This window comes from Oncorhynchus keta, chromosome 22 (assembly GCF_023373465.1).
Source record: "Oncorhynchus keta strain PuntledgeMale-10-30-2019 chromosome 22, Oket_V2, whole genome shotgun sequence".
Taxonomy (NCBI): domain Eukaryota; kingdom Metazoa; phylum Chordata; class Actinopteri; order Salmoniformes; family Salmonidae; genus Oncorhynchus; species Oncorhynchus keta.
In genome coordinates this window covers 49,697,341-49,711,886 of record NC_068442.1, presented here as the reverse complement: position 1 = coordinate 49,711,886, position 14,546 = coordinate 49,697,341, and the positions used below count along the sequence as shown (strand labels likewise).

Below are 14,546 nucleotides of genomic sequence, written 5' to 3'. Positions count from 1 at the left end.
TAGTAATATCATTATACTACCATTATACTGATAGTGTTTACACCAGGGGAGGGTTCTATTCCACTGTAAAAGAATCCATTCAATAAATAAATTACTAAAAATAAAATAGTTATATATTTATCCAATAAATTTAATGGAGAACTGAACATGTAAATTAAGATGTTTCACTGGTTTACAACAAATATATGTGTGTGTGTGTGTGTGTGTGTGTGTGTGTGTGTGTGTGTGTGTGTGTGTGTGTGTGTGTGTGTGTGTGTGTGTGTGTGTGTGTGTGTGTGTGTGTGTGTGTGTGTGTGTGTGTGTGTGTGTGTGTGCGTGCGTGCGTGCATGTGTATTTGACTCTTCAGACGTACAACGTGGACCAGCAGATGCCTGACAGTGCCGGCACAGCCACTGCCTACCTGTGTGGTGTGAAGGCCAACTATGGAACCCTGGGTCTCAGTGCCTCAGCTCTGCGCTACAACTGCAACAGCACCTTCGGAAACGAGGTGGAATCTGTCCTTCACCGCGCCAAGATGGCAGGTAGGGGTTTTAAATAGGGTCCTTGTCTGAAGGGTCTACAGCAGGCTTTTCCTAACTCAGTCCTGAGGCCCCCCCTGGGTGCACATTTTGGTTTATGCCCTAGCACTACACACAGGGTTGGGAAGTTTACTTTCTAAATGTAATCCCTTACAGTTACTAGATACCTGTCCACAATTGTAATCAGTAACGTACTTTTTGGATTATTAACGCGTAATAACGTAATCTGATTACATTCAGTTACTTTTTGTTACAGGAATTAAATTCCTCTATGTTTTAATACCCAATTAAAATGAAACACTCTGTCAATTCATAAGGATTTGTAAGACCCTTATTTTATAGTAATGGATAGAGCCCGGTCTTAAAGTCAAATAGCAGCCTTTATTCACGAGAGTACTGAACACGATACAGTTTACCACAGGTTATAAACTGAAAATGACGTCATTATTTCCAGTACCAACCCGTCTCTTCTCCCACCCTGGTACAAAGGCAGTATCTCAAGCCTTCCCACATCGTCTCCCTACTAATTTAATATAAGTTATGGTCGAGCCAAGGTCTTCTTGTGTAGATAAGTATTCTAGCCATTCTGAAGATATAGTTCATTCATTTCTACCAAGGAACAGACAGTCATTGTTCTAATTCTTGATTATATTTACACACATTATATTCAGTACTAGGATTAAGAAAGAAAATTCATACATATACAGTAACATAATAGTATTCTGATTAGTACATATACAGTAACATAATAGTATTCTGATTAGTATATATACAGTAACATAATAGTATTCTGATTAGTATATATACAGTAACATAATAGTATTCTGATTAGTATATATACAGTAACATAATAGTATTCTGATTAGTACATATACAGTAACATAATAGTATTCTGATTAGTATATATACAGTAACATAATAGTATTCTGATTAGTCAGTCCTGATTGAAATGTATACATAATTAGTCATTATTGATAAAAAAAAATCCCTTAACACTTTTACATTACTTTCCCCTGAAAAGAGGCATTAGAAGAAGACAAAAAAAATGTATGTTTCCAATTGAATGACATCAATTGCAGGTCAATGTTAAAGTTTACTCAAATTTTACTTAATGGGTTGGTTATGTAGGCTTCTTCTCACCCATCACTTTCTACTACATATAATAATATGATTACATTAAAATAAAATGGATTTAGCAACTACAGATTGCCCCTTTAAGTCTATCAAAATTGTGTGAGTTTGATCACATGTCCATTAGGCCTTTGGATATTTATTTTTTATCATCATGAATTAGATTGAGCGATAAAAGCCCCACTTTTATTCCATAGGCTGGGATCCACACTATGCAGCTGTTATTCCATAGGCTGGGATCCACACTATGCATCTGTTATTCCATAGGCTGGGATCCACACTATGCAGCTGTTATTCCATAGGCTGGGATCCACACTATGCAGCTGTTATTCCATAGGCTGGGATCCACACTATGCAGCTGTTATTCCATAGGTTGGGATCTACACTATGCAGCTGTTATTCTATAGGCTGGGATCCACACTATGCAGCTGTTATTCCATAGGTTGGGATCTACACTATGCAGCTGTTATTCCATAGGTTGGGATCTACACTATGCAGCTGTTATTCCATAGGTTGGGATCTACACTATGCAGCTGTTATTCCATAGGCTGGGATCCACACTATGCAGCTGTTATTCCATAGGCTGGGATCCACACTATGCAGCTGTTATTCCATAGGTTGGGATCTACACTATGCAGCTGTTATTCCATAGGCTGGGATCCACACTATGCAGCTGTTATTCCACAGGCTGGGATCCACACTATGCAGCTGTTATTCCATAGGCTGGGATCCACACTATGCAGCTGTTATTCCACAGGCTGGGATCCACACTATGCAGCTGTTATTCCATAGGCTGGGATCCACACTATGCAGCTGTTATTCCATAGGCTGGGATCCACACTATGCAGCTGTTATTCCACAGGCTGGGATCTACACTATGCAGCTGTTATTCCATAGGCTGGGATCCACACTATGCAGCTGTTATTCCACAGGCTGGGATCCACACTATGCAGTTGTTATTCCATAGGCTGGGATCCACACTATGCAGCTGTTATTCCACAGGCTGGGATCCACACTATGCAGCTGTTATTCCATAGGCTGGGATCCACACTATGCAGCTGTTATTCCATAGGCTGGGATCCACACTATGCAGCTGTTATTCCATAGGCTGGGATCCACACTATGCAGCTGTTATTCCATAGGCTTGGATCTACACTATGCAGCTGTTATTCCATAGGCTGGGATCTACACTATGCAGCTGTTATTCCATAGGCTGGGATCCACACTATGCAGCTGTTATTCCATAGGCTGGGATCCACACTATGCAGCTGTTATTCCATAGGCTGGGATCTACACTATGCAGCTGCTATTCCATAGGCTGGGATCTACACTATGCAGCTGTTATTCCATAGGCTGGGATCTACACTATGCAGCTGTTATTCCACAGGCTGGGATCTACACTATGCAGCTGTTATTCCATAGGCTGGGATCTGCACTATGCAGCTGTTATTCCATAGGCTGGGATCTACACTATGCAGCTGTTATTCCATAGGCTGGGATCTACACTATGCAGCTGTTATTCCATAGGCTGGGATCTACACTATGCAGCTGTTATTCCACAGGCTGGGATCTACACTATGCAGCTGTTATTCCATAGGTTGGGATCTGCACTATGCAGCTGTTATTCCATAGGCTGGGATCTACACTATGCAGCTGTTATTCCATAGGCTGGGATCTACACTATGCAGCTGTTATTCCATAGGCTGGGATCTACACTATGCAGCTGTTATTCCATAGGCTGGGATCTACACTATGCAGCTGTTATTCCACAGGCTGGGATCTACACTATGCAGCTGTTATTCCATAGGCTGGGATCTACACTATGCAGCTGTTATTCCATAGGCTGGGATCTGCACTATGCAGCTGTTATTCCACAGGCTGGGATCTACACTATGCAGCTGTTATTCCATAGGCTGGGATCCACACTATGCAGCTGTTATTCCACAGGCTGGGATCCACACTATGCAGCTGTTATTCCATAGGCTGGGATCCACACTATGCAGCTGTTATTCCATAGGCTGGGATACACACTATGCAGCTGTTATTCCACAGGCTGGGATCCACACTATGCAGCTGTTATTCCACAGGCTGGGATCTACACTATGCAGCTGTTATTCCACAGGCTGGGATCTACACTATGCAGCTGTTATTCCACAGGCTGGGATCTACACTATGCAGCTGTTATTCCATAGGCTGGGATCCACACTATGCAGCTTTTATTCCATAGGTTGGGATCTACACTATGCAGCTGTTATTCCATAGGCTGGGATCCACACTATGCAGCTGTTATTCCACAGGCTGGGATCCACACTATGCAGCTGTTATTCCATAGGCTGGGATCCACACTATGCAGCTGTTATTCCACAGGCTGGGATCCACACTATGCAGCTGTTATTCCATAGGCTGGGATCCACACTATGCAGCTGTTATTCCATAGGCTGGGATCCACACTATGCAGCTGTTATTCCACAGGCTGGGATCTACACTATGCAGCTGTTATTCCATAGGCTGGGATCCACACTATGCAGCTGTTATTCCACAGGCTGGGATCCACACTATGCAGTTGTTATTCCATAGGCTGGGATCCACACTATGCAGCTGTTATTCCACAGGCTGGGATCCACACTATGCAGCTGTTATTCCATAGGCTGGGATCCACACTATGCAGCTGTTATTCCATAGGCTGGGATCCACACTATGCAGCTGTTATTCCATAGGCTGGGATCCACACTATGCAGCTGTTATTCCATAGGCTTGGATCTACACTATGCAGCTGTTATTCCATAGGCTGGGATCTACACTATGCAGCTGTTATTCCATAGGCTGGGATCCACACTATGCAGCTGTTATTCCATAGGCTGGGATCCACACTATGCAGCTGTTATTCCATAGGCTGGGATCTACACTATGCAGCTGTTATTCCATAGGCTGGGATCTACACTATGCAGCTGTTATTCCATAGGCTGGGATCTGCACTATGCAGCTGTTATTCCACAGGCTGGGATCTACACTATGCAGCTGTTATTCCATAGGCTGGGATCTACACTATGCAGCTGTTATTCCATAGGCTGGGATCCACACTATGCAGCTGTTATTCCATAGGCTGGGATCTACACTATGCAGCTGTTATTCCATAGGCTGGGATCTGCACTATGCAGCTGTTTCAAAAGCGCATTTTTCACAGACTGTCCACTGGTTTCAAAAACAATGATTGATAGGCATCTTTAAACTTCTTGAATTCAACCATTATTGGGTTGAAATACACATTGAGATTTGTGAACAGCCATCCACACCAACCACAATCCGTAAGGTGCAAATACCTAAATGAGAGAGCAACAGTGTGATTCACATCAATGCGCTAATGCGCTATGTCAATATTTTTTATTTATTTGACCTTTATTTAACGAGGCAAGTCAGTTAAGAACAAATTCTTATTTTCAGTGATGGCCTGGGAACAGTGGGTTAACGACCTGTTCAGGGGCAGAACGACAGATTTTTTACCTTGTCAGCTCGGGGGTTTGAACTTAAACTTCCAACGCTCTAACCACTAGGCTACCCTGCCGCCTCAATAGTATCAATAGTAAGTGATATCCGTGTTGCCCTAGACTACACCACTACTATCATCCTTACCGCCAAGCGTTTATTCAAATGGTATAATCCTTGGATGAAGACAGCAGTCGCACCATTGGAAGACATAGCTTGGACTGTAGCCTACAAAAGCCAATTCCTGCTCTTTCTCCCCGATCCATCACACATTTGTTGTGTCATCACAGTGGTCTCTGACATCATAGTGGTCTGTGACATCATAGTGGTCTGTGACATCACAGTGGTCTCTGACATCATAGTGGTCTCTGACATCATAGTGGTCTGTGTCATCACAGTGGTCTCTGACATCATAGTGGTCTCTGACATCATAGTGGTCTGTGACATCACAGTGGTCTCTGACATCATAGTGGTCTCTGACATCATAGTGGTCTCTGACATCACAGTGGTCTCTGACATCATAGTGGTCTGTGACATCACAGTGGTCTCTGACATCACAGTGGTCTCTGACATCATAGTGGTCTGTGACATCACAGTGGTCTGTGACATCACAGTGGTCTCTGACATCACAGTGGTCTGTGACATCACAGTGGTCTCTGACATCATAGTGGTCTCTGACATCATAGTGGTCTCTGACATCACAGTGGTCTCTGACATCATAGTGGTCTGTGACATCACAGTGGTCTCTGACATCATAGTGGTCTCTGACATCATAGTGGTCTCTGACATCACAGTGGTCTCTGACATCATAGTGGTCTCTGACATCATAGTGGTCTGTGACATCACAGTGGTCTCTGACATCATAGTGGTCTGTGACATCACAGTGGTCTCTGACTTGTTGGTCAGACTCGCTCAGGTGGAACAAACTTAAACTTGCGCCTTTTTTCAATGCTGATTTGAACATGTCAGCAAAAAAAACATCCTTTCTGATGTTTAAAGTCATCCTCAAAGTAATCATCTAGTTTTTCAAAAATATCTGATATCCGAGTACAATGTTTTTGCTGGTAACGTAAACGGATTACAGTTACCAGTTTTATGTAATCCCTTACATGTAATTCGTTACTCCCCAACCCTGACTACCCAGAGGGTTCAAATAATCTAAACTTGACAATGAGTTGGTTATTTGAATCAGCTGTGTACAGTAGTGCTAGGTCAAGAACCAAAATGTGCAATCAGGGGGGTGGGGGGGTGGGGGGTGGGGGGCAGGACCTAGTTTGGGAAACCCTGATCTAGTGGAATAGATTCCTCCTTTCGCCTCCTTTTATTTCAGATCTACATTTACATTTACATTTAAGTCATTTAGCAGACGCTCTTATCCTGAGCGACTTACATCTAAAAGGGATTGTACTGGAGATGGGCCTTTGGTGTAAATCCATCCAGAGCTTTCATTAAATTAGGGGTCATCCTTGGTCCTCAGTGGAAAAACAAGGAAAGGAGACTATTTTTAAGTGTATTGAGACACTACCTGGGACTATTTTTAAGTGTATTGAGACACTACCTGGGACTATTTTTAAGTGTATTGAGACACTACCTGGGACTATTTTTAAGTGTATTTAGACACTACCTGGGACTATTTTTAAGTGTATTTAGACACTACCTGGGACTATTTTTAAGTGTATTGAGACACTACCTGGGACTATTTTTAAGTGTATTGAGACACTACCTGGGACTATTTTTAAGTGTATTGAGACACTACCTGGGACTATTTTTAAGTGTATTTAGACACTACCTGGGACTATTTTTAAGTGTATTTAGACACTACCTGGGACTATTTTTAAGTGTATTTAGACACTACCTGGGACTATTTTTAAGTGTATTTAGACACTACCTGGGACTATTTTTAAGTGTATTGAGACACTACCTGGGACTATTTTTAAGTGTATTTAGACACTACCTGGGACTATTTTTAAGTGTATTGAGACACTACCTGGGACTATTTTTAAGTGTATTGAGACACTACCTGGGACTATTTTTAAGTGTATTGAGACACTACCTGGGACTATTTTTAAGTGTATTGAGACACTACCTGGGACTATTTTTAAGTGTATTTAGACACTACCTGGGACTATTTTTAAGTGTATTTAGACACTACCTGGGACTATTTTTAAGTGTATTTAGACACTACCTGGGACTATTTTTAAGTGTATTGAGACACTACCTGGGACTATTTTTAAGTGTATTGAGACACTACCTGGGACTATTTTTAAGTGTATTTAGACACTACCTGGGACTATTTTTAAGTGTATTGAGACACTACCTGGGACTATTTTTAAGTGTATTGAGACACTACCTGGGACTATTTTTAAGTGTATTTAGACACTACCTGGGACTATTTTTAAGTGTATTTAGACACTACCTGGGACTATTTTTAAGTGTATTTAGACACTACCTGGGACTATTTTTAAGTGTATTGAGACACTACCTGGGACTATTTTTAAGTGTATTTAGACACTACCTGGGACTATTTTTAAGTGTATTTAGACACTACCTGGGACTATTTTTAAGTGTATTTAGACACTACCTGGGACTATTTTTAAGTGTATTTAGACACTACCTGGGACTATTTTTAAGTGTATTTAGACACTACCTGGGACTATTTTTAAGTGTATTTAGACACTACCTGGGACTATTTTTAAGTGTATTTAGACACTACCTGGGACTATTTTTAAGTGTATTTAGACACTACCTGGGACTATTTTTAAGTGTATTGAGACACTACCTGGGACTATTTTTAAGTGTATTTAGACACTACCTGGGACTATTTTTAAGTGTATTGAGACACTACCTGGGACTATTTTTAAGTGTATTGAGACACTACCTGGGACTATTTTTAAGTGTATTGAGACACTACCTGGGACTATTTTTAAGTGTATTGAGACACTACCTGGGACTATTTTTAAGTGTATTTAGACACTACCTGGGACTATTTTTAAGTGTATTTAGACACTACCTGGGACTATTTTTAAGTGTATTTAGACACTACCTGGGACTATTTTTAAGTGTATTGAGACACTACCTGGGACTATTTTTAAGTGTATTGAGACACTACCTGGGACTATTTTTAAGTGTATTTAGACACTACCTGGGACTATTTTTAAGTGTATTGAGACACTACCTGGGACTATTTTTAAGTGTATTGAGACACTACCTGGGACTATTTTTAAGTGTATTTAGACACTACCTGGGACTATTTTTAAGTGTATTTAGACACTACCTGGGACTATTTTTAAGTGTATTTAGACACTACCTGGGACTATTTTTAAGTGTATTGAGACACTACCTGGGACTATTTTTAAGTGTATTTAGACACTACCTGGGACTATTTTTAAGTGTATTTAGACACTACCTGGGACTATTTTTAAGTGTATTTAGACACTACCTGGGACTATTTTTAAGTGTATTTAGACACTACCTGGGACTATTTTTAAGTGTATTGAGACACTACCTGGGACTATTTTTAAGTGTATTGAGACACTACCTGGGACTATTTTTAAGTGTATTGAGACACTACCTGGGACTATTTTTAAGTGTATTGAGACACTACCTGGGACTATTTTTAACCTCTACGGGATCGGTGTCCCCGTACGGGAGCTAACGTGTGCGAATGTGATTAGCATGCATACAGGTGTCTTATACAGGCAGAAAACTTAAATTCTTGTTTATCTAACTGCACTGTCCAATTTACAGTAGCTATTACAGTGAAATAATACCATGCTATTGTTCGAGGAGAGTGCACAGTTATGAACTTGAAAATGTATCAATAAACCAGTTAGGCACATTTGGGCAGACTTGATAAAACATTTTGAACAGAAATGCAATGGTTCATTGGATCAGCCTAAAGCTTTGCACGTACACTGCTGCCATCTAGTGGCCACAATCTAAATTGCGCCTAAACTGCAATATTACATTATGGGCTTTCTCTTGCATTTCAATGAGGATATAAAAAAATAAAATCGTTTATCTTTTACCAGATCTAATGTGTTATATTACATTAATTTCCAATTTCCACAAACTTCAAAGTGTTTCCTTTCAAGTGGTATCAAGAATATGCATATCCTCACTTCAGGGCCTGAGCTACAGGCAGTTAGATTTGGGTATGTCATTTTAGGTGAACATTTTTTTAAAGGGTCCGATATCACATTGGTATTTTCAGAGTTAGAGTAGTTAGCTAGATATTGAGATGGTTTAGAGACCATAGTAAAACATCAGGTTAGAAAATATAAACGAGTGTTTCTTATTGAACAAGTTGTACTTTCCCTCAGCGTCACTCAGTTTCTCTCCCGTTGGTTCCTTATGAACATGAGCCTGTGGTTTTGCGTTTCAGGGAAGTCGGTGGGCATCGTCTCCACCACCCGTGTGCAGCATGCCTCTCCTGGAGCCGCCTACTCCCACACAGCCAACCGAAACTGGTACGCCGACTCTGACATGAACACCGCCGACATCACAGCAGGATGCCGTGACATCGCCTACCAGCTGGTCCACAACACTGACATCAATGTAAGACTCCAGAGGTGGTCATCTTAGATAATAGACAAGATGGCTGACTTTCAAGGATATTGAGTACCATAATGGATATTATCTTATGTGAATGAAACATGTTGAATGTGTATTGTTTACATTGCAAGACATATCAGTTCAGTCAGTTAACTCATCCAGCAAGATAATTCAAAATAGCATACAACATTACATTTTTAAAAAGTAATTCCACACTTTCCAAGCTTTTTTGGAATGTAGCATCTTGAAACATTAAGTTAGCCTGCTCCCAAAAGGTTTTCCTGGTGGAACCAGACCGATTGCTGCATCCCCCATTCTGTTATGGTGGAACCAGCCCAGTCGCTGCATCCCCCATTCTGTTATGGTGGAACCAGCCCAGTCACTGCATCCCCCAGTCTTTTATGGTGGAACCAGCCCAGTCGCTGCATCCCCCATTCTGTTATGGTGGAACCAGCCCAGTCGCTGCATCCCCCATTCTGTTATGGTGGAACCAGCCCAGTCGCTGCATCCCCCATTCTGTTATGGTGGAACCAGCCCAGTCGCTGCATCCCCCCATTCTGTTATGGTGGAACCAGCCCAGTCGCTGCATCCCCCATTCTATTTCACTTTACTTATCAGTCTGGGCTTATGCCGCATTCACGTGCTAGTCGGAACTATGAAACTAAAATTGATTATAAACACTGAGGGGATTGAATAATTGTCACGGGGTGCCCGGTGGGAAGAGATTTGTGTTTCCCCGGTGGGAGGAGTTTGGGGTTACCCCGGTGGAAGGATTCTGCAGTGCCCCTGTGGGAGGATTCTGGTGTTTCCCCGGTGGGAGGAGTATGTGGTTACCCAGGTGGGAGGATTCTGCGATGCCCCGGTGAGAGTAGTTTGGTATTACCCTGGTAGGAGCCGTTTGGAATTGCCCTGGTGGGAGGAGTTTGGGGTTGCCCTGGTGGAAGGAGTTTGGTGTTACCCTGATGGAAGGAGTTTGGTGTTACCCTGGTGGAAGAAGTTTGGGGTTGCCCTGGTGGAAGGAGTTTGGTGTTGCCCTGATGGAAGGAGTTTGGGGTTGCCATGATGGAAGGATTTGGTGTTGCCCTGATGGAAGAAGTTTGGGGTTGCCCTGATGGAAGGAGTTTGGTGTTGCCCTGATGGAAGGAGTTTGGTGTTGCCCTGGTGGAAGGAGTGTGGGGTTGCCCTGATGGAAGGAGTTTGGTGTTGCCCTGATGGAAGGAGTTTGGTGTTACCCAGATGGAAGGAGTTTGGTGTTACCCAGATGGAAGGAGTTTGGTGTTGCCCTGGTGGAAGGAGTTTGGTGTTGCCCTGATGGAAGTTGTTTGGGGTTGCCCTGGTGGAAGGAGTTTGGTGTTGCCCTGGTGGAAGGAGTTTGGTGTTGCCCTGATGGAAGGAGTTTGGTGTTGCCCTGATGGAAGGAGTTTGGTGTTACCCAGATGGAAGGAGTTTGGTGTTACCCAGATGGAAGGAGTTTGGTGTTGCCCTGGTGGAAGGAGTTTGGTGTTGCCCTGATGGAAGGTGTTTGGGGTTGCCCTGATGGAAGGAGTTTGGTGTTGCCCTGATGGGACGAGTTTGGTGTTGCCCTGATGGAAGGAGTTTGGGGTTGCCATGATGGAAGGAGTTTGGTGTTGCCCTGATGGAAGGAGTTTGGGGTTGCCCTGATGGAAGGAGTTTGGGGTGGCCTGATGGAAGGTGTTTGGTGTTGCCCTGATGGAAGGAGTTTGGGGTTGCCCTGATGGAAGGAGTTTGGGGTGGCCTGATGGAAGGTGTTTGGGGTTGCCATGATGGAAGGAGTTTGGTGTTGCCCTGATGGAAGGTGTTTGGGGTTGCCCTGATGGAAGGTGTTTGGGGTTGCCCTGATGGAAGGAGTTTGGGGTTGCCATGATGGAAGGATTTGGTGTTGCCCTGATGGAAGGAGTTTGGGGTTGCCATGATGGAAGGATTTGGTGTTGCCCTGATGGAAGGAGTTTGGGGTTGCCCTGATGGAAGGAGTTTGGTGTTGCCCTGATGGAAGGAGTTTGGTGTTGCCCTGGTGGAAGGAGTTTGGTGTTGCCCTGGTGGAAGGAGTTTGGTGTTGCCCTGGTGGAAGGAGTTTGGTGTTGCCCTGGTGGAAGGAGTTTGGTGTTGCCCTGATGGAAGGAGTTTGGTGTTGCCCTGGTGGAAGGAGTTTGCACCGGAATTCATTTTGGAACTAGGCTGCATCCCGGGCGTGAGCCAGGTGCCCTGCTCTGGCCGACAACGACGTCGTCTCAAAACTAAAGTCACATAGGATAAACACATGGAGTAATGAGTAGGATTCTGTGTTCACATGCTAAAGAGATGGCTTTGGATAAACACATGGAGTAATGAGTAGGATTCTGTGTTCACATGCTAAAGAGATGGCTTTCGATAAACACGCTTTATCTGCCTTCGTTTGACTTCCCAGTAACAACTAGTTTGAAAATTAAAATATTTGTTTTATGGAAAAGACATTTCTGAATGATGCATCATGCTTCCTTGTTGACAACATGACCAATCGGCGTGGTTTTACTAGTCCATTTGAACATGGTGCTCCTCCCTCACCACTTTGGTCTGTTCACGTCACGGGCCATAGACCGGTGCAGCACGTTTCGTCTTTATCAAAATCCCTCACTGTGTGTTGAATTAAGCCTTCCACTGATTGGTTGAAAGTAACCCAATTGCTGACATGTTGATTGTCAGTGAAGTTAAATAGAATGGTTAGCGATCAAACTGCTTCCATCAGGCTACCAAAATGTATCCCACAGCATGAACATTGATCCATACATGGAAACCAACCAACATCTACTGTCCATTAACCTCCATGTGTCCTGTGACAGGTCATTCTTGGTGGAGGACGAAAATATATGTTTTCCAAGGAAACACCGGACCCAGAGTATCCATCATACAAAGGAGTCCGTAACGACAAGATTGACCTCACCGCAGTGTGGCTCAATAACAAACAGGTTAAACATGGCTGCAGACACTAAACCTTCACTACAATTGTATCAAGGACTCATTCACAGCAATGTGGTAATGCTGGACTGAAGGTGTTATACCAGCTTAGACAACCTTGGCAATTGGTGACCCTTGTGTTATTGGTATCTGTAGGCTGAACAAAAAAAGTCTGAATCTGGACAATAAGTCACAATGAGATCAGACAATTTCCACTTTCCTGCTTCTTCACCATTTCTCAACCCTTTTCAATAAACCCTTACCCGTACCTCTGCTTTACAGAATGCAAAGTATGTGTGGAACAAAGATGAATTTGACAAAGTGAATCCGGAAAAAACAGACTACCTGATGGGTAAGAATATACGTACATCTTGCTCTGCTAGAAAGGAACACTGAGCTTTTAGAAGTTAACAATAATTATTTGAAATGTATATTTTTTTTAAATGTAGGTGGTAGATCAGCTTATATTAGATTGTTGCTTCCATCAATGTAATTGTCTGCATCACTTTGCTAAAAATATACATTTGAAGTTTGGAAGTTTACATACACCTTAGCCAAATACATTGATACTCATTTTTTCACAATTCCTGACATTTAATCCCAGTAAAAAGTCCCTGTCTAAGGTCAGTTAGGATCACCAATTTATTTTAAAAATGTGAAATGTCAGAATAATAGTAGAGAATGATTTATTTCAGCTTTAATTTCTTTCATCACATTCCCAGTGGGTCAGATGTTTACATACACTCAATTAGTATTTGGTAGCATTGCCTTTCAATTGTTTAACTTGGGTCAAACGTTTCGTGTAGTGTAGCCTTCCACACGCTTCCCACAAAAAGTTGGGTGAATTTTGGCCCATTCAAATCAATCCCAGAACAACAGCAAAGGACCTTGTGAAGATGTCGGAGGAAACAGGTACAAAAGTATCTATTTCCAGAGTAAAACGAGTCCTATATCGACATAACCTGAAAGGCCGCTCAGCAAGGAAGAAGCCACTGCTCCAAAACCGCCATAAAAAGCCAGACTACGGTTTGCAACTGCACATGGAGACAAAGATCGTACTTCTTGGAGAAATGTCCTCTCGTCTGATGAAACAAAAATAGAACTGTTTGGCAATAATGACCATAGTTGTGTTTGGAGGATAAAGGGGGATGCTTGCAAGCCGAAGAACACCATCCCAACCGTGAAGCATCATGTTGTGGGGGTGCTTTGCTGCAGGAAAGACTGGTGCACTTCACAAAATAAATGGCATCATGTGGAAAGAAAATTATGTGGACATATTGAAGCAACATCTCAAGACATCAGTCAGGAAGTTAAAGCTTGGTCGCAAATAGGTCTTCCAAATGGACAATGACCCCAAGCTTACTTCCAAAGTTGTGGCAAAATGGCTTAAGCACAAGAAAGTCAAGGTATTGGAGTGGCCATCACAAAGCTCTGACCTCAATCCCATAGAAAATTTCCCGGGAAGAACTGAAAAAGCGTGTGCGAGCAAGAAGGCCTACAAACCTCATTCAGTTACACCAGCTGTCAGGAGGAATGGGCCAAAATTCACCCAACTTATTGTGGGAAGCTTGTGGAAGGCTACACAAAACGTTTGACCCAAGTTAAACAATTGAAAGGCAATGCTACCAAATACTAATTGAATGTATGTAACTTCTGACCCACTGGGAATGTGATGAAAGAAATTAAAGCTGAAATAAATCATTCTCTACTATTATTCTGACATTTCACATTCTTAAAATAAATTGGTGATCCTAACTGACCTTAGACAGGGACTTTTTACTAGGATTAAATGTCAGGAATAGTGAACAACTGAGTTTAAATGTAGTTGGCTAAGGTGTATGTAAACTTCCGATTTCAACTGTTAAAACGTTTTATAGTCAATATTACTGAATGCTTCTTTTCTGCAT

The 14,546-nt window shown here is 42.4% G+C and overlaps 1 protein-coding gene across 11 annotated transcripts in view; it reads left to right on the top strand.

The window, feature by feature from the left end:
• alpi.2 (alkaline phosphatase, intestinal, tandem duplicate 2) overlaps positions 1-14,546 on the top strand; it is a 38,661-nt gene that overhangs the window by 17,114 nt on the left and 7,001 nt on the right. For all 11 annotated transcript variants that reach the window (XM_052475502.1, XM_052475500.1, XM_052475501.1 and 8 more), the window contains exons 4-7: positions 348-522; positions 9,518-9,690; positions 12,525-12,650; positions 12,922-12,991. In XM_052475502.1, coding sequence (XP_052331462.1) covers positions 348-522; positions 9,518-9,690; positions 12,525-12,650; positions 12,922-12,991 — 544 coding nt within the window. The remainder of the gene's footprint in view (positions 1-347; positions 523-9,517; positions 9,691-12,524; positions 12,651-12,921; positions 12,992-14,546) is intronic.